General features: G+C 41.5%; 1 protein-coding gene across 1 annotated transcript; it reads left to right on the forward strand.

The window, feature by feature from the left end:
• The first annotated feature begins 659 nt into the window (after positions 1 to 659).
• Positions 660 to 24,425, forward strand: wars2 (tryptophanyl tRNA synthetase 2, mitochondrial). Its single transcript, XM_044019593.1, has 6 exons — positions 660 to 759; positions 16,274 to 16,534; positions 18,686 to 18,766; positions 20,472 to 20,557; positions 21,852 to 21,970; positions 23,308 to 24,425. The coding sequence occupies exons 2-6, from the start codon at positions 16,469 to 16,471 to the stop codon at positions 23,754 to 23,756; spliced, it is 801 nt and encodes a 266-aa protein (XP_043875528.1). The 5' UTR covers positions 660 to 759; positions 16,274 to 16,468; the 3' UTR covers positions 23,757 to 24,425.
• The last annotated feature ends 48 nt before the right edge of the window (positions 24,426 to 24,473 follow it).

Consider the following 24,473-nt stretch of genomic DNA (forward strand, 5'->3'; position numbering starts at 1 on the left):
ACTGTCATCTGATCTCGCCGCTCCTTAATAAATGGGTTTGAAACACATGTTTATAAAGGCTCTGGTTCAGGAAGGAGTCCCATTTATTTTTCAGTTGTTTTCCAAGAAACGCCCTGTAACAACAGTCACCAGGTGAATCGTTGCCAGAAAATATTTGATTTGCAGAGGAAAAATACTGAGCACACTCTTTGATTTCATGGAATATTGCACATTTTCCCACTTCCAGTACTCTTTTTTCTTGAATAGAACCTTTTTATTTAAAGATTTCTATATAACCATATCAAATTCATTGTCCTTTTTCACTTTAACTTGCTTATATAAATTACATTTGGACTTTAGACCACATTATCCTCCATAGTAACTTCTATGTGTGTATTATGATGTATAACATATCGTTTCTAGCACGTTGGAGCTAACAGGTAGCTCCCTCTGACAACATTGCAACATTAATATCACACCAATAAGACCATTTTGTCCCCCTACAACATAGTTTTATACCGTTTTATAATGAATTGTGTAACTTGTGGTGAATCTACCTTCGATATTTAAATATTGTCGCAGTTGATCAGGTATCTGGATTTTTACTTCCGGAACCGCGCTTTGAGACCCGTTTTGCCCTTTCGAAGCCACCGTAGTGTGACGTCACAGTCAAAGATGGCGCTACCCGTGCGGACTAACTTCGGACATGTCTCCCGGTTCATTCGGTCTCTAAATTGTCCTAAACGGTCTCTGTGCGCTGGAGTGAGTCGGGAAAACACGGTGAGTGTTTTCTTAAAAACATTTTTACGACACGAGAGTTTGTGTTTTTGTCGGAAACCGCGAGGTTTTCGCTCAAACACACACTGAGTGTGAGACGTTTCTGAGTCCTCTGTTTTTCTTTTTTCCCTCCGTGTCATACGTTCACAGTTTGTCTCTTTGTCTCATACGCTCATAGTTTGTCTCATACGTTCATAGTTTGAATCATACGTTCACAGTTTGTCTCATACGTTGACAGTTTGTCTCATACGTTGACAGTTTGTCTCATACGTTCATAGTTTGTCTCTTACGTCATAGTTTGTCTCATACGCTCATAGTTTGTCTCATACGCTCGTCTCATACGTTCATAGTTTGTCTCATACGTTCATAGTCATAGTTTGTTCATACGCTCATAGTTTGTCTTATACGCTCATAGTTTGTCTCATACGTTCATAGTTTGTCTTATACATTGACAGTTTGTCTCATACGCGTTTGTCTCATAACAGTTTGTCTCACATTCATAGTTTGTCTCATACGTTCACAGTTTGTCTCATACATTGACAGTTTGTCTCATATGCTCATAGTTTGTCTCATACGTTGACAGTTTGTCTCACACATTCATAGTTTGTCTCATACGTTCATAGTTTGTCTCATACATTCACAGTTTGTCTGTTTGTTTGTCTCATACATTCATAGTTTGTCTCACATATTCACAGTTTGTCTCACACATTCACAGTTTGTCTCACATATTCACAGTTTGTCTCACACATTCACAGTTTGTCTCACACGTTCACAGTTTGTCTCATATATGAGCCGTTTTTACAGCTTCAGTGCAGTTTTCAGTGTGTTTTATACATAATTAAGCTAGTTAATTTAAGTTAAAGTCGAGTTTATTTGAAATAAGCAGTGATAATCAGTGATAAAAGGTGAAGCTGATTTATTTATGGTTTGCACTACAGACTACAGATGGAGAGAAAATAAATACTTGCACTACAACTGTCTTTACTGTTATTTAAACACAAAACACCTTGTGCCTTAGCTAAAACCTTACGTTACAGTTTTAGTTTTATCTGTGTAGTGTTAGGATTATCTATTCTACACCAAAGATATTTATTCAAGCTTGGCTGATATGTCAGTACATAATTTTGTCTATGAGAAGAAATTTATTTCACGAAATAAACAAGATAACGTGGACACAAAATGATTAATCATCTCCTTGTTTGTTTATCAGTTCACACTGACTACTTTCATTTGTCAACATCATATACGATAGTTTGAGTAAAAATTGTGAATACATTATATATAGTTTTCTAAATCTGTTCCTTTCTAGTATTTCTTCTCTGTTAAATTGATTAATTGTTTGGCGAAACAGAATCTACAAAACCTGTGTCAATACAATAATAATAATAATGATGATGATAATAATGATAACTATTATAAATATAACTTTTTATTATTACTTGTTATTGACATGCACACCTGCACTAATGTTGAGAAATCTTTGGTATGAAGGAAAAGAAGACAATCATGTTCTCTGGTGTTGTATGGACACTTTGTGTGTCTCACAGTTGTCAATAATAAGTTAATTGAGCGATTAATGGTCATAACTAAGTGTGAAAACGTTAGTTGCTGATTCACAGAGTGTTGATGATGTGTTAACATTTTTTTTGTTTTCAGAAAAATTCAAATTACTCACTTTCTTTTTTTACTGGTACTTTTTTTTTACTCCTCAGCTTTTAAATGCAGGATGTTTTATTAGAACAGCTGCCTTTAGTTTGACAGCAGTTTTCAGATGCTTAAAACCTGAAGAAAAGAGCTAATGTTTTCAGTTTTTTTCCCCCTTTCAAAGCACAGATTAAAGCAAACGCCCAATTTTTGTAAAAGAGAGGTATGGAAGCATGCATATCTAATGCATTTCTTATCCAAACACCGCCAAACTCGGCGCTCCACACACTGGTGCACTTAATAAGACACCTGCCAAGTTTGAAGCCTGTCAAGTGAAGTGTTGGACAGTTATGTGATTACAGTCAGACAGATGGACAGATGTTCCTTGGATGTATAGTATAGTTGTCAGTAATCTTCTGATTTGGGCATTTTCTATTATCCTTGACTGTACCATCTTTTGTCTGTCCGTCGTATTTGCAGTAGTTCTTTTTGAGTGTAGTGGTTTTTACTTTCACGGCCTCAGCTACTACAACTCAGCTCAGAGGGTTTCTTATTATTTCATGGCCGTGCTGGACGAGCTAATGAGGTGTTAAGACAAACAACGAGTCCCCTGACTCGCGTAAGAATAAGTTGTGGGTTTCAGTTTGACAACAATGCTAATTATTGAGCTGTCCTTGCTCTACGGCGTCTGTAAAAACCTCACCAGAGTGTATCCATACGCTGATGTACCAGCTGTAATGCTGTATGTGCGCGCGCCGCTGTTCACGTCTGTGCTTTGTTAAGACGTGGTCTCCTTGGGAGAAGCCAGAGAGGTGTGGGGGGGGGTGTTTAAAAAAGGATCACAGCAGTGCTTCATTACCAGCAATAACATCAGAAATGAGGTGTTGGTTTTCATTTGTTTTAATTTTCTCCAAATGTGGTTGAGTGAGCGCAAAACACCAGTGCGCTCTGAGCTCTCAGTGCCTCGAGGTATGAGGAGAGAAAAAAAAAGAAGGTTTTTCTGCCCTGGAAACTTGACGTGTCAAATGTCTGTCAAACACTTTTAAGAGATAATTCTTTTGAGACGGCTTGCTATTAATATTCACCATGAGAGCAAATATCAGTGATGACCTGTAGTATTTTGTCAGCAAAGAGAATAAAGAGAGAACAGATGTCTCACTGTGAAGTTTCCCTGTAGATTTTTCAACATTTTTAACTATTCTTCACACCTCATCCTGAGCTCTGAAGTAAAATAACTGGTTGCTTTTAGACGTCGCTTGAATCCCGGCCAAAAACCAAAGGGGAATAGTGGTATTTTTCGGTTTTACTGTTTATAAATGTGGGTGTGAACAGCAATGTCTGCAGTGTAATCCTACAGGGCTACAGCGCCACCCTGAGTTATATCCATAAAAAAATAATGCTTGTTTACGCCCCAATAAATGGCTTGTATGTTAGTTATTGTAAGCAAGGGCGTACATTTACATCAGCCCAACAGAACATCTCTCTCTCTCTCGTCTCCTCGGCGACTTGCAGCGACGTTTCTGCTGGAACGTGATGCATTCACTGACGCTAGTAAAATCCACCCGCTCACTCTCGTTCCCTTCTCACATTCACATTTGCGTAAAAGTATACAAGGGCGTAGGTTTGCGTATATGGGGTGATGTTGAATGTAAAGGACAGTTGTATGTATTTGAAAACCACACAGTCCAGGTTTAAAGTAAAGTGATGAGTTGGAGCAGTAATGTGTGCAGCTTTACTGCCTTTTTACCTCCAGCCTCATGTCAGCTGTAAATATGGAGGCTCCTCGTCCCGGCGTCCCTCTCCTGTGGTCCCGTTATTGGCTGATATCAGTCATGTCAGCCCTGAGCTGCAGGAAAGAGGAAGTGACTTCTAATTTGCTTCACTCTCCTCTCCTTTGGCTCCAGAGTTCACCGACTCGGGTGTCAGCTAAAACCATTATGGGAGCTGCTGCTGCGCCACATGGGAGCGGCCCGGGCGAGAGCCGGCCTCCCCTTCGAGGATGTTCATTAACTGCCCTATTTATTTTCATCTGTCAGAAAAGCCCCGCTAATTCTCAGCAGCGCTGCTCAGCGTAATTGACTCTGTCGTAGTCGTCGTGCAGCCTCTCAGATTAACCCTGTGCACATTAACCCTTTTCCTCAAACTATCCCATATGTCAACATATTTATTTTTTTAAATACATACATACATACACACATATATACATATATATATATATATGTGTATATATATATATATATATATATACATATATACATATATATGTGTATATATATATATATGTATATATATATATATATATATACATATATACATATATATATACCTAGAGAGAAAGTCATTGAATTACAGAATCAGTGTAGACGTGCGCCCGCAGTGGCGCCTGGGGAACTCTTTACAGCGTTTCCCATGTTTCGGTCTGAGCCTGATCCACTGGCTTCAGCTCAGGAGCTGACATTTGTAATTAAAACGTCGCGTAACTCTCTGGTGTCGCGTCTTTGAGCTGCTCTCAAGTCAACAACTGCAAAAGCCTTCGCAGGAGGAAGTGAGGGAACTGTTCAGAGAAGCTGCTCAATGTTATGATAATTACATACAGATACGTTTATGAAGTTAGTGTGCATAATTTTTTTTGTCTGTGTCATGAGTTGTTTTGGGTTTTATTAGCTAGAAGTTGACCGATTCATCGGTTGGGCCGATATTTGCTGTCTTTCTAATAATCAGCATTGGTAGATTATTATTTATTAATCGACTTATTATTACAAAGGCATTTTTGTTCTCAGAATTGCTTACAGAGACGCATGATATTGGACTTTTTGACGATAGCTGTTATGCCAATATATTGGGAGTGCTTTTTAGTGAATTTATACATGACTATCATTTATGGGTAACTATTCCTCATTGTACGAAATAAATGTTGTGTCGATAATATTGCACATTTTTCGTTGCTAAGTCACTAAACCTTTATTTTATTAATCCATAAGGTTTTTTTGTTGGTTTTTCAATGACATGTTTCATGTAATTAAATGTATCAACGAGATTGATGCCAAGTGTTGTGTGAGTATATCGCAATATATGATGAAGCAAATTTATATTGTGACAATATCGTATCTATCTCGGTGTCTCTGGCGAGTCCCACCCCTAAAAATCACTATTACTCGCCGTAGAAAAAGTCATTTGCTTCACAGTTTAAATTTATACTCTCTCTCTCTACATATATATATAAATATATGTATATATATGTATATGTGTGTATATATATATATACATATATAAATATATGTATATATATGTATATGTGTGTATATATATATACATATATATGTATATGTGTATATATATATATAATAATAATAATAATGATAATGATAATAACGATAATAAATGTCTTTGACTAATGTGTTTATGTAAGAATCTTCAATCACAAAAATAACCATCTGAAGACACACTGTGTGGCTACAGTACTAATAAAATGGCCAGTGTTGTCTCTTTGCTGCTGCAGCTCATCTGCTTCAATGTCCAACAATCGTGCCACTTTCAAAGTCACTTAAATCACCTTTTCTTCCTCATTCTGATGCTTGGTTTGAAGTCCAACACGTCGTCTTTTCCATGTCATATTTGAGACAAAAGGTAGTTGGACAGGTGTACCTAACAAAGTGGCTTTTAAGCCTTATACGTTTGCAATGTGTGTCTTATAATTGTAGATTCTTTTACTCGAATTTCCTTTCCTGGAATGTGTTTTCAAGTCTTAATACTTTTTAAAAAAGACTTGATCCATTAGCTTATAACGTATTTTTCCAATATCTTCGCTAAAAGACGGTCTGATCTTGAGTTTCTTCTCGTAACTGTTCATGATCCTAGAACATGACGGAGATGGAGACTACACCGGGACTCTCAAATGACCTGGTGGCCATTTAGGGTCTAGTCTGATATTTCAAAATAAAAGTATTTGTTGTGATATGAAGCGATATATTTATTTTGTGATTTAAAAGAAAAAACATATCATAAAAAATCTGTTTAAAAAGATTAGAAACTGACATTTTAAATTACTAAGTGGAGGGCCGTGAGTGATGGATTGGGGGGCCACATGTGGCCCGCGAGCCACAAGTTTCAGATCTCTGGTCCTGCAACTGCACATGTTCAAATGTGGGTTGTTTTTATGGATATATCCTCACACACTGATGTATAATTAACAGTTCATACGATACTGTTACTGACGCAGTATCAGATGCCAGTGTTTGTCACTTCTCATCAGCTAAATAGGTCGTTAAATATTTCGTTTCTAATGAGGCAGATTACTGTTTCCTGTCCCAAGTATTTTTGGTTACTCCCCCCTCACCCTCACCCTCACCCGCACCACCACCCAACCTACCAACCAGACTGCATTGAAGTCTGGATCCTTTAGAAGCTGCAGCCTGTTAGTGCTGGAGACTGAGGCCGCCTCCCCTGCCCGGTTATTTTTGGAGCTCTGTCGGACCCTGTCTGCGGGGAGTGCTGTTTTTGAAGGGCCTCCAGTCCCATTAATCAGCCGAGGGACCCCACGGTGCGAGCGGGCCCCGAGCCCTGGCCCCGCCACACTGCAGCGTTCTGTTCCTGTACCCCCGCTCTCTGCACAGTGTGAAGCTCAGAGGAACCTCATCAATCTCACCTGTCCCACACGTCAACCGCAGATTTAATCAAACGCTCCTTTCGGGGCCTTCCCTCCACACTCCACCCCTCCTGCCCTTAGACAGCCTCCCTGGTTTTTTTCCCCCCTTTTTCTCCCTACAGGGTCTTGACTGAACTGTAGTTATAATTTTAGGGCCTGTACACATGAGACGTAGACGTAGTTTTAGAGAATCTACAAAAGTTTTGTAGATTTGTAGCTTTTTTTTTAATCCACACGAAACCAACCAAAAAAAACAGCAATACATGTTTCTGGGGGTCGACCGATATTGTTTTTTCAGGGTCGATATCGATACTGATTATTTTGAGTTCGGGGTGGGAGGAATCGTCTATTTTACGATGCATCACAATATTTTAGACCGGCCTGCTTTTACCGTAAAATTTAAAAATGCAAAGTTTTCAAATTTGATCAACACCCAAATGTTATTTTTTTTTTTTTTACATGAAATTTAAATAAAAAATTTGGACGTAAATGTGCATCGGCATTCACTGTCGCCATCTTTATTTGTTTGTTTCTTAAATAACTAGTTTTGGAGAATTTACACTACATTTTTCTCTCAAATCAGCTTTTTTTTTTTTACACACAGAACCAACATTTTGGGAATTTGAAAGTGATATTTTATTTTGGAAAACTTGTCCCAGAGGGAACATGAGTTATAGAGGTGGGAGGAATTGTCTATTTTACGATGCAATTGTGATATTTTGGACCCGTCTGCATTTACCGTAAAAAAAATTAAAATGCAAAGCTTTCAATGTTTGTCAACACCCAAACTTTTTTACATGCAATTTAAATAAAACATTTGGGTGTACACTAAATAAATGTAAATACAGGAACTGCCCCCTCGTAGTCTTTAAGCACTCGCTCCACGATATTCGTTGTCTCCATTTTTTTGTGTATTTCTGCATCAGCGTCACAGCGCCCCATACAGGCCTGGCATATGTACTGCAGAGTCGTTGTATATGAAGAGATTTTTTGAAGCGATGCCTCTCAAGAACAAAAAGGAGGGAAAGGGAATATATAGCTTTTTCTTCTACTTTCTGCATTTCTAATTTTTTGTGTTCATCTGCTGTCATTCATGCGTGTTTTCTCATGTGGTCACGCACTTTGTATCAAGCTGTGGTGTGGTTAAACACTCACACACACATACATACATACATCCACACACACTGTTAAGGAAAGGAAAAAAGGAAAGGGGGTGAGGAGGGTGTCGTACAGTATACCCCACGTTTCCTGTTTGCTACTTCACTGCAGTGCGGCTCTGCAGGGCGTCCGCGTTAACAGGTCCCAAAGTGAGCACAGAGATGTAGAAAGATACAGAGGAGCGGCGCTCGCCGCGTGGTGCTTGTCGGCGTGGTGCCGGCGTTAATGGGGTACGTGGGGGACAGAAGAAGGACACTGGACCCTGTGTGTCTGCAGGCCAGTCTTGATTCTCTGCAGCCGTGAGCCAGTGCGGAGGCTCTCACGCAGCCCACAAAGAGCTGACAGGGAGCACTGATGATCCCACAGGCGCTTCTCACACTTGTTGAAATTGGCGCCGTAAATGATGGGGGTGGGGGGGACCATCAGTGAGGGAGGTGTCAGTGGGCCACCCCAGGACTCCAGGGTTCTGATATGATGTATGAGCCCTGAAAAGGAGCCCAGAATGGATCTGAGAAAGAGAGAAATCCACTGTTTTGCAATGTCCACACTCGACCCAAAAAACTGTGGCTGTGATTAATAACTGCGATCAGAGTGAGGGTTTTAGGCCCCAGACACGCTGGGAATCTGCAACCGCTCGCGTTTCCTCTGTTTGGACTTGTGACTCCAGCTGGACGTCAACGATTTAATGAGCAAAATATAATAAATGACTGAAAAAAAACTCAAACCATAGTCAGGTTATGAGGTTGGGTTTTACTGGCAAATATGTGAGCTATCATTTAAAAAAAATATGAATACTTTTTCAATTGAACGACATTTATTTGCGTCTTTTCAGTCGTCTGCAGCTACACATCAGTGCTTTTAGTCCCATTTTTATATTTCTCACATTATATTTTATCTATGGTATCTATAGATTTGTTGATTCTAAGAAAATTATTTTTAAAATTGTCTAAATAAACAGCAGTGTATTGTTTTTTTTATTGATTTGTGTGAAGTCTGAGCTGAAGAATTATTATTTTTCTTTTCTTTTCCATTGCTAAAGTGTTGATTTGTTGCCTTAAATGAGGTGAATTGAAACCAAATTAGAGATTGGTGGAAATTGTTGATAATTGATGCCAATTTGTTTTGGCAAAATGGAACCATTTATTGATGACAAATAATACAGCAAATGACCAAACTTCAGTAACTGGCTACTGAATAACACTAATGGTCTGTCCAAAGAAAAATAAATTTTTGGATGACATTTTTTAAGTTTTCATTGGCCAAATAATAAATAGTAATTGACCAATGCGAATAATGGCAGATATTGGCCCAATTAATCAGTCTACCTCTACTCCAAATAATAATAATAATAATAACAATAATAATAAACTTTATTTGTATAGCTCCTTTCATGCTACTGTATATTGCGGCTCAAAGTGCTTGACAATGAAAGGAAAATAAAATTTAAAAAGAAAAAGATGCAAACATAATACCAAAATACAACACAGGGTGGAATGAAAAGGAGCTAGTTGAAGGCTAGAGAAAAAGTTTGAAGTCTTCTTTTAAAAATATCTAGTGAGCTGGCTTCCGTGATATCTGAGGGTCGTGTGTTCCAAAGTTTTACTTATGGGCGTAAGTAACAAAGGCGGCATCCCATAATGATGAGTTTTTCCACCTCAATGCTGCCGTCTTATCCCGTATGTAAGCCGTCATATCAACATTCCAGCTGCCATAATGTTGATGTAGGCAAAGACTCCTCATGCATATACTACATCTATGTTTGCACACATAACCTCTATCCCTGCGGTTAGTACCACACACACTGACAAACCAACAACTATTCCCGGGGAAAAAATGCACCACAAGTGTGAAAACATGGGCCTTTTCTGTGTACGTAACCTTCGAGCTGTTGGCGTTAATGTCACACACACGGCGCGTAATGCGTTCAGCACATGGCAGACGGAGGACGGAGAGAGCTGTCGCCACCTTGGCGACGACGTAGTACGACAACGCCGTGCCTGTCAGCGTTAAAATATGAGTAACGGCGTTTCCTGCGTTCGCCGTGTGTGTCGTCAGCAGACGTTCAATGGCGGCGAGGAATGGAGGTCAGGCGGCTTAACGTCCGCCATTTTGGTTCTGTATTAAATATGTTAACATCTACTGGCTGGAGTGCAGAATAATTACGCACAGATGTTCATCGTCCACTCTAGAATTAAAACTGTAATCTGTAAATTAAAAGTTTGTTTGGTTCATGAAATCACAGAAAACCTAGAATAATTACGCCGTTGGTTTCCCAAACCTCAAAATAACGATGTTCTCAAATGTCTCATTTTTGTCCACAAACTATAATTATTCAGTTTTAATGATTTCTTTGTTCTATGGTGCAAAGAAACCAGAAAATATTCACTTTTAAGAAGCTGAGAAGTCAGAGAAAAGTCTCTTTCAAGAAGAAATAAAACATTGACCATTACGGGAATATTGGGAGTTCATATGCCTTTGTCCATAAATTCCTTGTTTAACATGGACATTTGGACTTGAATACTTCTACTCAATGTGTCATTAAGTAGAAGAAGCTAAGTTGGAGCTTCGCCAGTCCAACTTACATGTAGGGTTGTGTTTGGAACCTCTAGTTTATTTATTTTTTATTTATAACAGTCACAAAACTGGTTAGACCTGCAAGCAATAAAACTAAAATGTATAACAAAGCAGTGCTGGACTTAACAGCAGAAATATTGACTGTTTATCTGTTATTTACATGATATTAAAACCTGTCTGTTTTATATAAATATTTGTGATTGGTCAAACACGTTCCTATCATAGGTCGACCCATGATAGATTAATGTGTTTTTTTATTTGGGCCCATAGTCTCCAAGGATTTAGATGTATTGGGCGAGACAGACAATATGCCGTTTTCAAACCAGTCAACATCATTAATTATCATGGTAAATGTCGAGTAGTTTAAGATGTATTTTTGCTTTTGATTGAAATTTAAAGGAACCTTAAAACTTCTACATAGAGCTGCAAATGACTACTAAATTAATTGGCAACTACTTTGAGTTTTCATCTTCTTAAATGTGAAAATGTTCTGGTTTCTTTGCACCTTTTGTTTAGTCATTCTTAAAAACATAAGAAATCATTATAGCTGAATAATTTTGGGTTTGTGGACAGAACAAGACAAATTATTATTTTGAGGTTTGGGAAACATTGTTCGACATTCATCAACATTTTCTTAAACTTTATGGACCAAGCCACTCATCGAAGAATTGAGAAATTAATTGATAATGAGAATAATTGTTCTATTTCCATATGTACTCAAAACAATAAATAAGTTTTATTGAACCTTTGTTAGATTGTAATGCAAAAAATTCTCATTGAATCTTTGCCCAACCATATTTAGATGTTATTGGGTCTTCACCATGTTAATTCCTGAACATAAACACTTTTGGTGTATTTTCCTGACCGTATCCTCCTCCTTTACCACAGGGTGTCATCTCAGAAGTATTTTGAACGCTGACAAGAATCCACTTGCACAGGTTTAATATAGTCCATGGCAAACGTAAGCTGTCTGATATTTTATGACCGTTTGGCCTGGTCGGGCACAAGTGTGCGTTACAACCATTAATTGCTTTACAACATTTACTGTCTCCACTGTCATCGCACACTTGTTGATTTACTCCGTCGCGGAGCCCACGTCGTCCTCCAGGAGCCATAGAAGCACATCTTTAAAGACGCTTTGCGATAACCTCTGCGGTCGGCCAGTGGCCAGCGGCCGGTTAGACCCGCTGTTGACTCTCATTTAACGCTAGATTGGCTCAAATGACACCATTAGCATGTCTGCATGGCTAATGGCTTCCCCCTGGGGGGCGGGTGTGGAGTGGGGGAACATGCGTTTGGCGTGTCAGCTCGAGGTGAGAACACACATGAGCCAGACTCGAGGGGCCCCGTCCGCGCCCAAATCAATCCTGACACTTCTTAAGAGGCTCTCAGCATCAATGGCACTCCAGTGCAATTACCCTGTCGGTAATGACATAAGCACCCAGTTCCTTCCTCTTTCCTCTGGCTAAGCAGCGAGCGAGCAAGGAGCTCCCTCAGGCCGGCAGACGGAGACGTCGTGGACCACGCCGGCCCCGGAGCGCTTGTTATTCGATCCCCACAGGGCTGAGAGAGATGGAGAAGCTTCTTGGTACCGAGGGTCGAGCGAGCAGCTGTTATCTGATCTCAGACGCTGTGCTGAGCCTCTCCCCTCAGTCGGATTGAATGTGATGTGGCTCAGCAAAGCTGTCAAGATAACCGATTTCCCAGCAGCGAGTGAAGAGGATATCCCCTGAAAGCGTCAGGTTTTAGTGATTAGTTATGATAACCTTGAAAAAGTGCAGCCGGGGAACACATGATCACCAGTCATCTCTGAGAGGTGATAACACTCACATCTCATGGGGGTGGAAAGTTAAAAAAGAAAGAAAAAGGGCTCCACTGTTGAAATGTGTTGCCGTTTGCGAGACGTCAACACGCCGAGCAAAAGCAAACTTAACCTCACTGTAATTGTGTAGATGTTTTTCCCTTTGACAATTATTGTAAGATGTAAAGAGCCGGACAGTTTGTTGACTGAGATAATTTAACAGGAGTTTAGTTTTCACGACAAGAGACTGAGTTTAGGAGAAACTGCAGAACTTTGTATCTTATATCAGCTTTTTAACCCACATTTTGGGAACCCTAAAATGCTATTTTGACATCTTCTTGGTCGTCTTCTTGAGTTTGGAGTGTTTGATACAGCACGCGAGCGTTATACGCATGCTCCACATCTTCTTCTTCATGTTTGGTGTTTGTTTGTGGCAGCATCACAGCGCCACACACAGGCCTGGCATGGTTTTGTGCGTTCTGTCGATTATTTTCACGATTAATCGAGTAATGCATAGGGTATTGTTTTTAAATATGTTACTCAAATACCATTGGTGTGAAATCGCTGAAATTGCCAAAAAATGGCCTTTCAACCCAAGATTGTGGACTTCCTGTTGGGTTTGGATCATGGTCATAATGTATATGTTTTTTATTCATCCTGACTTTCTACATACGTGTACCGATTTTCTTAACTACGATAATTGTACTGCTCATGGTGAATTTGGACGGGGGCGGCGCACTTATTGACTCCTCCCACATCCAATTTTCAACGTACATTCCCCAAACCTTTTTCAACCCTAATAAATGTCATGCCATTAACTCCTTAGTATGAAGCCATTACTTGAAAGTGAGTGGATAAGGCCTGAATAAGGTGACATAGTCAGAGTTATTATTATTTCCATACCTGGCGCTCTGAAATGCGTTGTTTTACCCACAAACCAAAACACCAGCAAAAACACCAGAGAATACATGAAGTCACATTTAAGAAGCTAAAATCAACTTGCTTTTATTTTTATTAAAAATAGAGATGAATTCATGATACCTGGTATCAATATCAGTGTGGTACTGGTTTAAAACTGGTTAGGATATTTAAAAAAGGAAAACCTGAAATAACAGAATGGCTACTTATTGTTGAGGTAGTAAATGCATCAGCAGCACAAATGTTATGTTATCTAACTCATATTGGTACCAGTAGATTCCCAATGTTGTAATATTGGTATTGTATCGGACATATAAAAGTGCTATCATCCATCCTTTTTTACAGCCAGTTAATCTGTGTGTGCAGTTAAACTATAAACTGTGTTTGACTCGACACAGACTGCACGGAAGTCTCCAGTGCTGGCACCGCTTTGGAAGAAGATGTGGAGATACTGTACCTCGGGTTATGTGGGAGTTTGTGTTGGAGTCTGTTATTGTGGGAGCCGATTGTTGATGTCAGCAGACTCCGTTTCTAAGCTAACATTAGGCTTTCGAGGCAGGCAGGGCGAGCGAGCAACAGTGTCACATCTTTTTGGATTTTCTCAGAAGCAAAAATCCAACTTGGCCCACAGGCTGTTATGGGAAACTGAGAAAGTCCGGAAATGTCTCATTTATTCAAAGGTGTTTTTTATTATTATTATTGCCGTTTGTTCTTGGATTGGCAGTCAAATCTAAGAAATATGTTAATTTCCTCATATTCTCACATAACTCGTATTTTGTATTTCACCATCTGAGTGTGACACGTTTATATGATCTCTACCGTTCATCCACTCATTCCAACAAAGACACAAAGATCCCTCATTACCTTCTCACCTGTGGTCCTGCCAGGCCACATCACAGCGCCTCTGCCAGGAAACTGGCGTCTGCCGTGGCTTCTCCAGTCTCCGCACATGTCACCTCGGCAGCGGCAAAACACTTTGCCCAACAAAAACACCAAGTCCCAGTCTGTTTCTTTGTGTTTTTCTGCTCCGTTAGAGCCCTAATCTACTGTGTAACGGGCCCTAAATGTTGGACGTCACACAGTATCCCGTTGCGGTCTCATGTCTCGTGACAGGTGCCGCCCTGCTTTGCCCTCTAATTGTCTCATGTGGTGCTCAGTGACCGAGCAGTGGTTAAGATTCTCATAGAAAACGCCAAGGTTCTGTCCAGCAAGCCGGTGCCAGGAGACGTGAGGCAGTCCAGCTTGGCCAGGTCCTGCAGAAAAGTTTGCCCGATGATTCAAACTCTTACAAGTGCTCGCGGTTTTGTTTTTGATGACGTTCTCTGCCATGTTTTATCTCTTTAAACCGGCCTTTCTTCTCCCTTTTTAAACCCTTTCCTCCTCCACACTCGGCGTGTATACTTGTCTGTTTTGGTAACGGAGGCCTTGAAGTTTGCTTGGATGGTTTGAAGTGTTATTGTTGGCAAGTGAGGTGATGCATTCTTCTCGCTGGAAGTGTTTGGGAGAGAACAGAGGTGCTAGCCATGGAGTTAGCATCTCGGTAACACAAGCGTGACCGCAGCTGGCCCTTGGACCTGCCAATAGTTTAACACTGACACTTCAGTCTCCACGGGCTCCTTTCGAGCTGTGACTTTCTCACCTTGATCCCTCTTTCTCTCTCTCTCTCTCTCCCTCTCTTCTTTGGAGTTTCTGTGTCTTTTTCAAGCAGCAAACAATGTATTTGTCAACTTTGAGTCTATGGTGCTACGAAAGCTGTTTCTCATTTTAAGTAGCACTTGTGCTCTAATGATGGTCATACGAGATACTTCCCGCTGTGTCTTGAATATTTAGAAGGTTTATTTTGAAAGAATCCCAATAAAACTTACCTCAAACTTCTCCACTCACTCACTCCATTTCCCAATTCCCCAATTTTCCATTTGTCCTGCCATTTATTGTTCTCTTTTGTTCATGTATATCTGTATTTTAGTGCTGCGACGACTAATCAATTATTAATCGACTATTTTGACAATCGGTTGAATCAATTTGAGTGTTTTTTTCAACAATTAAAACACATTTTCTGATATTCCAGCTTCTTAAATGTGAATATTTTCAGGTTTCTTTGCTCCATTCAAGAAATAAATAATTCAAACGGAATCATTTTTGGTTTGTGGACAAAAACAAGACATTTGAGAACGTCATCATTTCCAGGTTTGGGAAACGAGATCAACATTTCCGGACATTTTACAGACCAAACCAATACTGGATGAATTAAGGAATTAAATGTTCGTTGCAGTCCTAGTTTATTCAGTTCAGTTACTGTTAATTTGCGTATTTCAAAACTGAAAGTCCACATCTGTTCTGGCTGCTGTAGAAAACAAAAATGCCGGCCTCGTTTAAGCAAGGCCCTTGCCTAAAGTACATATGGAGCACTTATGCTGCATTCCATTTATTTCTTCAATTGGAAAAAAAACAATAGACGCAAATGTATCCCGGGCTAGCCATTGTTAGCTGTTAGCTTTGTAATACCAGTTGATAACGGCACTCAAAAGTTAAACAGGACAATGTGTACGACTGATTCACTGTGAAACATATTCAGCAAAAGTCCTTAATTTACTGTAAAAGTAAGTGGTTGGGAATGGTGAGGTTGCTCCCAGTTGGAAATTCCAAGATCTGAATACATATGGAAGACACCGTGATTCTAAGGCTAGTTTTTAAGTGATGTGTCTTTAATTTTCTGCCAATAAATGCTCTTAGATGTTACGTACTGGACCTTTAAGTGTCTTCTACTTCATTTCCAGGACCCGCCAAAGGGTGGGCGCGTATTTTCTGGGATCCAGCCAACTGGTGTGCCCCACCTGGGCAACTACCTGGGTGCCCTGGAGAACTGGGTGTCCCTGCAGCACCAGTATCCGTCAGTGCTCTACAGCATTGTGGACCTGCACTCGATTACCCAGCCTCAGGATCCGGCTCAGCTCAGGAGCAACATACTGGACATGGCGGCGAGTCTGCTGGCCTGTGGCGTCGACCCAGAGCGGGCCGTACTGTTCCAGCAGTCGAAGGTACTGTAGGTTATTATCTCCTTCTCGGGGAAAGCACACACACACACACACACACACACACACCACCACAAAGTCTTTCCTCAGCCACATGAAGGAACTGAGAAGGATAATGACAGATTCGGCGCTGCTCGCACACAGCAGATCCCACATTTTAGGTTTAAATTCACCGTGGCGACAGAAAGAAATCACAGCTGTTTCACTCTCTCCCGCCCCCACGCGGTGTCTGTTTTGCTTTCTTCCTCGTGATTTTACAGACTGAACTCTTTTGTGTTTGCACATTAGGAAAACTGCGGCGAGGTTTGTCTGCGACGCACACGTCCAGTTATTCCTATTTTTACTCCAGTTGAGCTTCATGCCACATCACTTGGCAGCGAGGCGACCGTCCTGTCGAACACGCCTGCGCCCACATGTGAAAACTCAGGACTACGAGCTGGTGACCGGCTGAACTCCGGTGGCATCGTTGAACGAATCAGCAGAGCCACAAATCCTCCGCGGATTATACAAGTATGAAGGAGAAAAGCAGATTTACTGTATCGGACCAACTGTTATCTGACCTCCAAAATCCCTCGCTGCATAATGTGAAGGAGTCACCGCCGCTGCCGCCGCAAAATCTGCGTAGTTCAGATACGATGCGTGACATTAGCATATCTCTTCTCGCGGTGGAGAATGAATGGACGCCTTGTTCTTCTTCCCAGGCCTTTTAAATGTCCCATTTTATTTTATTTCATTTTATTATCTGTCATCAACATCTGTCCCATCTCTTGTCCGTCTGCAGTGTGTAATGAACACCCACACACACACGTTAGCCCCTGAAAATCCTGTCTGCCGTTGACGTCACGCCGACCAGAAGAGCTTTTCAAGCAGCGGGAGAAACAGAGGATGAATGGCAACACAGCCCCGGTGTCCATAAACTTTAATTTGCTGAAGCAGCATCCACTGCACAGCCTCCATGAAAGCAGATACGTTGGGAGTTCACTTACCGCTGCCAGATGCCCCCCCGAAAAAAACCCCCTTAACCTCACATTCACCTCTGTTCCTGCTCCACAACACTTAATTATTCCACCACATTCAGAAATAATTAAGCTAATGTCGTTTACGGTCGCCCACACTGAGAAAAACCTGCTTAAATAAAGGTTTTGGTGACACTATAAAGGTTTGATAACTCTGTAAAAAGAAGCGTTTACGTCTTAACTCGTTTTGTAACATATTAAAGTGTTTAGTAGCCTCCTTAAATACCTTATTTTGAGGTATTTAGTCCAGCACAGGTGTGAGCTGGTCCACCTGTGTTAGAGTGAAGCACGGAGGCGTTTAAACGCAGTACTCCTCTCTGCCACTTGGAGGCACTATGTCGTTACCCTCCTCTCTTCCTCTCCCCATCACAGCTGGGCGACACCAGAACTCTCCGTCCACTCTCCACTCATCCATTCACTCATTCATCTGTGTTTGCTTAACGTCGCTGCTTAATTTACTTCTCCCATTTATCTGTGCTCTGCGGTCACCACTGTTCTTTTTTTGTTTTTACACACACTCACACATGTGTATGTACACGATATACATCCATTAATATATACAGTACATTAACCTAGTCCTCATCCAGCCGCGCAGAGGACTGTGGAGATACTGCGATATGATCGTCTCGGGGGTTGTTCTTCTTTTTAAAGTCGAGTTTCATGACATCGTCGCTTTTATAACGTGACGCCACGTGAAATGGAGAACTTTAAGATGCATACTGTGAGTAAAGACGTTAAAAAAAAAAAAGTAGATGAACCATAGAGCCTTTGAAATGTGCAAATTTGTCATGAAAACACGCGATTGTTCAAATAAATTCATAAATTCTAGTTCTGGTTGTTAATCAGTAAAAAGTATGTAAATGTGACCCCAGGGGTCAGAGGTCAAAAATTACATTTTAGTGTCTGAAAACAAAACAATACATCATTTGTAATAATTGGCCAATTCATACATAATAATAAAAATGCAGAGTATTTTTTAAAAGACTACCAGTCAGTTATTGCACGTGTGTTTTCTTGTTCCTGTTGGATCTTAAACTGCAAGATAAGAAACATGTGATTCCGAGCGATGCAACAATTCCCATTTCTCTTTTTACAAAAACGTAATAACCGACTTTGTCCCTTTGTCTCTTATTCCCTGCAGGTGTCGGAACACGCCGAGCTCGCCTGGATCCTCGGCTGTCTCACCAGCATGCCCCGCCTCCGACACCTCCCACAGTGGAAGGTTAAACTTCTTCTTCTTTTGTTTGTTTCCACATAATCAGTCCCAATAATCAGAGTAATTACTTGTTATTGTGTCTTTAACTCCTGGTAAATGCAAAAATGTATTAATGATTTAATTAAAATAGTGTTTTAAATGATGGCGAATTAGAATAATCATGTCTTATTTTAACGAGCCTCTGTTGACGAAGGACCGCAGCTTTGTTTTTTTCGCAGCCAGTACTTAGGATAGTGTTTTTATTTTATAATGTAAATAATTTTTTGGAAGAAATCTACAAATTTATTCTAATCTTAAAATTATACACATTATTTAAAAAAATAAAAATCCAAAACATTTAGAATGTGTGTATAACAGTATAATGTTAACCAGATTGGTATTATTTAACTAAATGATGTGAAATATGTATTTCCTGACAAATTCTGCACTAATAACTTCATTTATTTACATTATTAAGTTATATAATGAATAATTTAAGTGTTAATAAACAGCTTGTTAATGCTAAACAGCGGACGGTCACTACGGATGCTGTTTACGTCACTTTTATGCTCTTTAAAGACAAAAATGAGCATAAAGTTCTTTCTGTATAAACGCGTGTGACTTTCTTATCTGTGTCTTATAAGACGTCCCTCGTCCGGCGCTCTGATCCGTTTGTGTCGTGTTTTCATGGATTCGGTTGCTGCTGCTCATTATAGATGAAGTCATCGTTTTTCTTCTACTCCTCGCCGGGCCGATTGAAAACACACAGACTTCTCTCTCGTGACAGAGTGGACTCGTCTCCCCCCCCCCGTCCAAACTACATTAATGCAGATCCAGAGCTTAATAATATTTTGAATCAACTGTGGTGAAATCAAATTGATCCCAGGCCTCACATCCTGTTAGTTGTTGCGGTCGGATCTGTTCTCTCTTTCTCTTTCTCTTTCTCTCTCTGTGTCTCTCTCTCTCGCTCAGCTTTACCATATTGTCAAGTCAAGATGAAAAGAGTTTAGCTCATAACTGAATACAATTAAGACGAGGGAGTGGGGGTGTGGGGGGGGAGAGACAATGTCCTTAAAAAGTCCGGGGCTTGAATAGCTGCAACTGAAATAGTTTCCAAAAGCCAAATTTGTCATCAAACAGAGTGCAGTGTGAAGGAGAGGATGGTTCCTTTTATAGAGAATTGCTTATTTTGGGATTATTATTGAGACTATATGTTTATCAAAGGTCCGACCTCCTCCCTCTCTCCCTCTCTCCCTCTCTCTCATGCTGCTTTAATCACCGCAGCGTCTGCGTTCAACTCGACTGTAATGGCTACAAATTAAGATCAGTCCTCTCTCGCACTCCCTCTGAATTTCCGGCAGTTCGTTTTTCTCGTCTCCAAATGCCAGATTCTGGTTATTATCATTATTATTATCATTATTATTATTATTATTATTATTGTTGTTTTTCCAGCCACGGGCGACACGGGGAAAACACGTGTATGGATTTCAAACACGGTGGGGGGAAATATTAAAAAACCCTCTCCGTGAACTCATGCGTACCTCGTTTGTCTGAGAGTCGATGAGTCGGAAAAGTGGAAACGGCTTCTTCCCGGGGGAAAGAAAACATGTTCACTCCACGTTTCTTCTTCTTCTAATTCTTCTTCTTCTTCTTCTTCTTCTTCTTCTTCTTCTTCTTCTTCTTCTTCTCCTTCTCCTTCTCCTTCTTCTTCTTCTTCTTCTTCCTCCTGCAGATGAAGAGCAAACTGAAGAGCAACGAAGGCAGCGTCGGTCTCTTCACGTATCCCGTCCTGCAGGCGGCAGATATTCTCCTTTACAAGTGAGATGACATTTTTGGGTGTGTTTGTGTTTGCATGTTTGCCTCTGTGGTTATGATGATGGATTCTGGCTAAAAAAAAACGTCACCATCAACTTAGAAGAACGTTTTTAGGACTAAAATACTAGGATTAGAGTTAGAATCAGTTTAGGTTAAGGGTTTAAAACTTTTAAATATAAGGACCCACGTAGAGTTTCACAAGTGAATCTTGTCTCCGCCCACCCCTGTGCTGTCGCTGTACACACACAAACGCTCCCTTTTTAGCTTTTTATTCACACAGAATTGATGACGAGAACGTCCCTCAGTCGCCCGGTCTTTCTTCAATAGTCGGGTTTCCGTTACCCTGAGAAATGCGAAAAAAAACCTAAATATCGCAATAAAAAAACTCCTACGTTTAAAAAAAAAGAAGAAAAGAAAAAAACCTCAAAAATGGCTGAAGCATTTTCACTCAAAGTTTATCGCAAAAGGTGACGTAAACCTCTTTTTTCAGTCAGTGGCGTAACTGGGCATGACGTAGGACAGGGTCACGTGACCCTTTCACTTCAGCGCATGGAATATTGCGAGACTTTGTCGAAATTCTGAAAATATTGCTTTTATTTTGCTGGAAAAACTGTAACGAGAACCCAAGTGTTTGTTTCGTGTGTCACATACGCGTCCAGAAACCACGTCGCGATCTCCGCCAGTGTGACGTAAACTTGACAATAAGACCTGAGTGCCGTAAAACATTTAAAACATTATATCACTCACGACACCACAAAAATGAAATGAGTGATCGTGACGTAAAAACAAAGGCTACGAGACTAAACTAGACACGCGTACATGTGGCAGAACCGTCAAAATGGAATCGAGGACTGAGAGAATCGGCATTCTTCGGGAAGACTTGTGGCCAAAATGAGAATTACAACAACAAACCTGAGTTATAAAGCTGGGGAACTGGCACAGTTGTGTTTGTTGAATGTTGTGTTAAATGTGTCAGTAGATGAATAAGATGAATGAATGGATGAATGAATCCTCCAGCCTCACGTTTCCGAGGCGGTTTAACAGTTATCTCGTCGTCTGTTTCCGTTTGAAGCATCAAACATCAGAAACCCTGTGAACGCCCCGTGAAACCACGGTGACACAGCAGATGAAACCTCATCTCTAACTCTCTGTAAATAATGTACGGTTTCCTCCAGACTGACGCCGAACACTCGTCGGTGAAGAAAGTCTCCAGCAGAGACGCAGAGCGTCTCCAATTTGTCGCTCGCTTTGTAAGAGTGCGCTCACGCTGCGTCTCGTGGGCTCTGCTGTCTTTCAGGTCCACTCACGTCCCCGTCGGAGAGGATCAGGTCCAGCATCTGGAGCTGGCCCAGGATCTCGCTCGCATCTTCAACAACCGCTACGGAGACGTGTTCCCCGAGCCTCGCGCCCTGCTGAGTGAGAACACACGCACTTGCACGCACTTACACGCAGTGACGTCACATTCTTGTTTAATAATCCAGTAAACTAAAGTAAAAAGTAAATAATCCGGTAAAAACGGTCAGCGATGCAGGGATGTTCTCGCTGACACTCGTCTGGAAACTTTAACTTTCTGCCTCATTCGGACCAGGTTTTGGTCTCCATGAGGACTGCTGGTCCTGACAAGGTCAGTGTTTATGACACACACACACACACGCGTTCTCGTTCCTTCTTGTCGATGATGAGACGCTGTGATTAAACAAACACTGTCGTCCTCTTTTATTCTTTTATCACAATAACAACAGCGATAACACAAGAGAGAGGTGCTCTCAACGTGTGTGCGTGTGTGTGTGTGTGTGTGTGTGTGTTCAGGTATTACTAATTGTGGGGACCTAAACCTGTTTACACAGTCACATTATGGGGACTTGTCCTCCTTGTGGGGACAAAAGCAAGTCCCCATAACGTAAATTACTACATTTTAAGGTGAAGATATGTTTTAAGGTTAGGTTAGGGTTAGGATTAGGATTAGGCCAGTAGTAATTGTTAAGGTTAGAGTAAGTCTCCAAGAAATGAATGTAAGTCAATGCAATGTCCCTCAAGTCATGAATGAACATGTGTGTGTGTGTGTGTGTGTGTGTGTGTGTGTGTGTGTGTGCGCGCACAGGAAAGAAAGAAAGAAAGAAAGAAAGAAAGAGAGCAGTATGAGGAGGAGTTGTGTATTTTTGTGAGGACCAAAAAAGTACAAACTATAGGAAGTTTTTTGGGGAAGTGAGGACATGATGAAAACTGAGGACATCTTGCGCAGGTGAGGACATTTGGAGAAAGTGACCTTTTAAAGGGCAGGATTAAAACTTTCAATTAAGGTTTGATCAGATTAAAGGTTATAGCGTTAAGCATTCATTTGTGCTGGATGAAGGTTAGAGTGAGGGCTTTAAGGAACACATAATGTCCTCACTAAGAATGCAGTACAGTATCGTGTGTGTGTGTGTGTGTGTGTGTGTCAGAGCACAGCTGCTGTCGTCCTCCTCCTCCATCTTCCCTCTAAAAAACCACACCAAAGATTTGTTTTTGTTTTGCTTTTGCTTTTTTTTCCCCCTTCGCCTCAAACGAAGACGTCTCTGGGGAGACAAACATTATGTGACATGTGGGACGGATGTGGACGGTCGCTCAGAGAAAGAGAGAGTTGGCGAGATGGCAGCTGGGATGTTGTTGATAAATAAGGAAGGAAACAAACTCCCGGGCTCGTGCCGTCTTTTCATCACTCGCTTTTTAAGACGTTTGTGAATCACTGACGCTTCTTCCGTCTCGTTCCTCAGGTTCTACGCGAAAGGTCAAGTCCCTGCGCGACCCCTCTGCCAAAATGTCCAAGTCCGACCCCCAGTCGATGGCGACCATCGCCGTTACGGACTCCCCCGACGACATCGCCCTCAAAATCCGCCGCGCCGTCACGGACTTCACCTCCGAGGTCACCTTTGACCCGGAGACGCGCCCGGGCGTGTCCAACCTGGTGACCATCCACGCCGCCATGGCGAGGACCGGCGTGGAGGAGGCGGTGTCGCAGGCGCGCGGTCTGGACACGGGCGCGTACAAGAGGCTCGTGGCGGAGGCGGTGATCCACAGGCTGACGCCCATCAGGGAGGAGATCCAGAGGCTGAGGGTGGAGCGCGCTCACCTGGAGGCGGTGCTGGCGCGCGGGAACAGCAGGGCTCAGGAACTGGCCGCGCCGGTGCTCGGCGAGGTGCGACAGCGGGTGGGATTCTGCTGAGAGTGGAATAAAGCCACATTCATGGCGCTCGGCACTTTCCTGCTGCTGATATTAAATTTTTATTCCAGCGGCTGTTTACATTTCCAGGATCGTGGGAGGACGTTAACGCATTTATGACAAGAAACGTGTTGAAAAGCAGCGTGTGGAAAAGACTCTGCTCACGTCTGGACTCGCCGGTGGAGGAACTGTTAATATTCTTGCCCTTTAGGTTTGTCCCCGTTGACATGAATGAGGACAGTGTGTGTGTCTGATGATGCGGCGTTAACGTTGATCTGAGCCGAGCCACAACAACGAGACATTTGTCTGGGTTTGAGTTAAAGCAACACTGTGCTCTCCTCTGTCCTCCAGACTTTGTACGCTTATTAAGTGGGTGGAGACTTTGCGTAACAGGTAGGGGTGTCACAATCTCGATTTTAAAACCGAATATCCATCGCCACGACGTCACAACCTAGAGTTTTTTAACCACGTTGTGGTTGTAGCCGTTGCGGCACGACTACACCTTAGCTCCTCCCACTAACCCTGAAGCTGATTCCTGGTACTTTTTTGTAGGTTCCAAGCGAGCTGAGCCGATATGAGCCTGAAAATGTGACGTGGACAGACTGTCGGACGCTGATCGGTCAGAGAGCGTCGTCACTGGAACTGTTTGACACAAGAATCAAAAGTGAACGATGAGCAAACTGTAGATCAGTTATTATTAATTAGGAATGCAATGAAATG

This window comes from Solea senegalensis, linkage group LG2, assembly GCF_019176455.1.
Source record: "Solea senegalensis isolate Sse05_10M linkage group LG2, IFAPA_SoseM_1, whole genome shotgun sequence".
Lineage (NCBI taxonomy): Eukaryota > Metazoa > Chordata > Actinopteri > Pleuronectiformes > Soleidae > Solea > Solea senegalensis.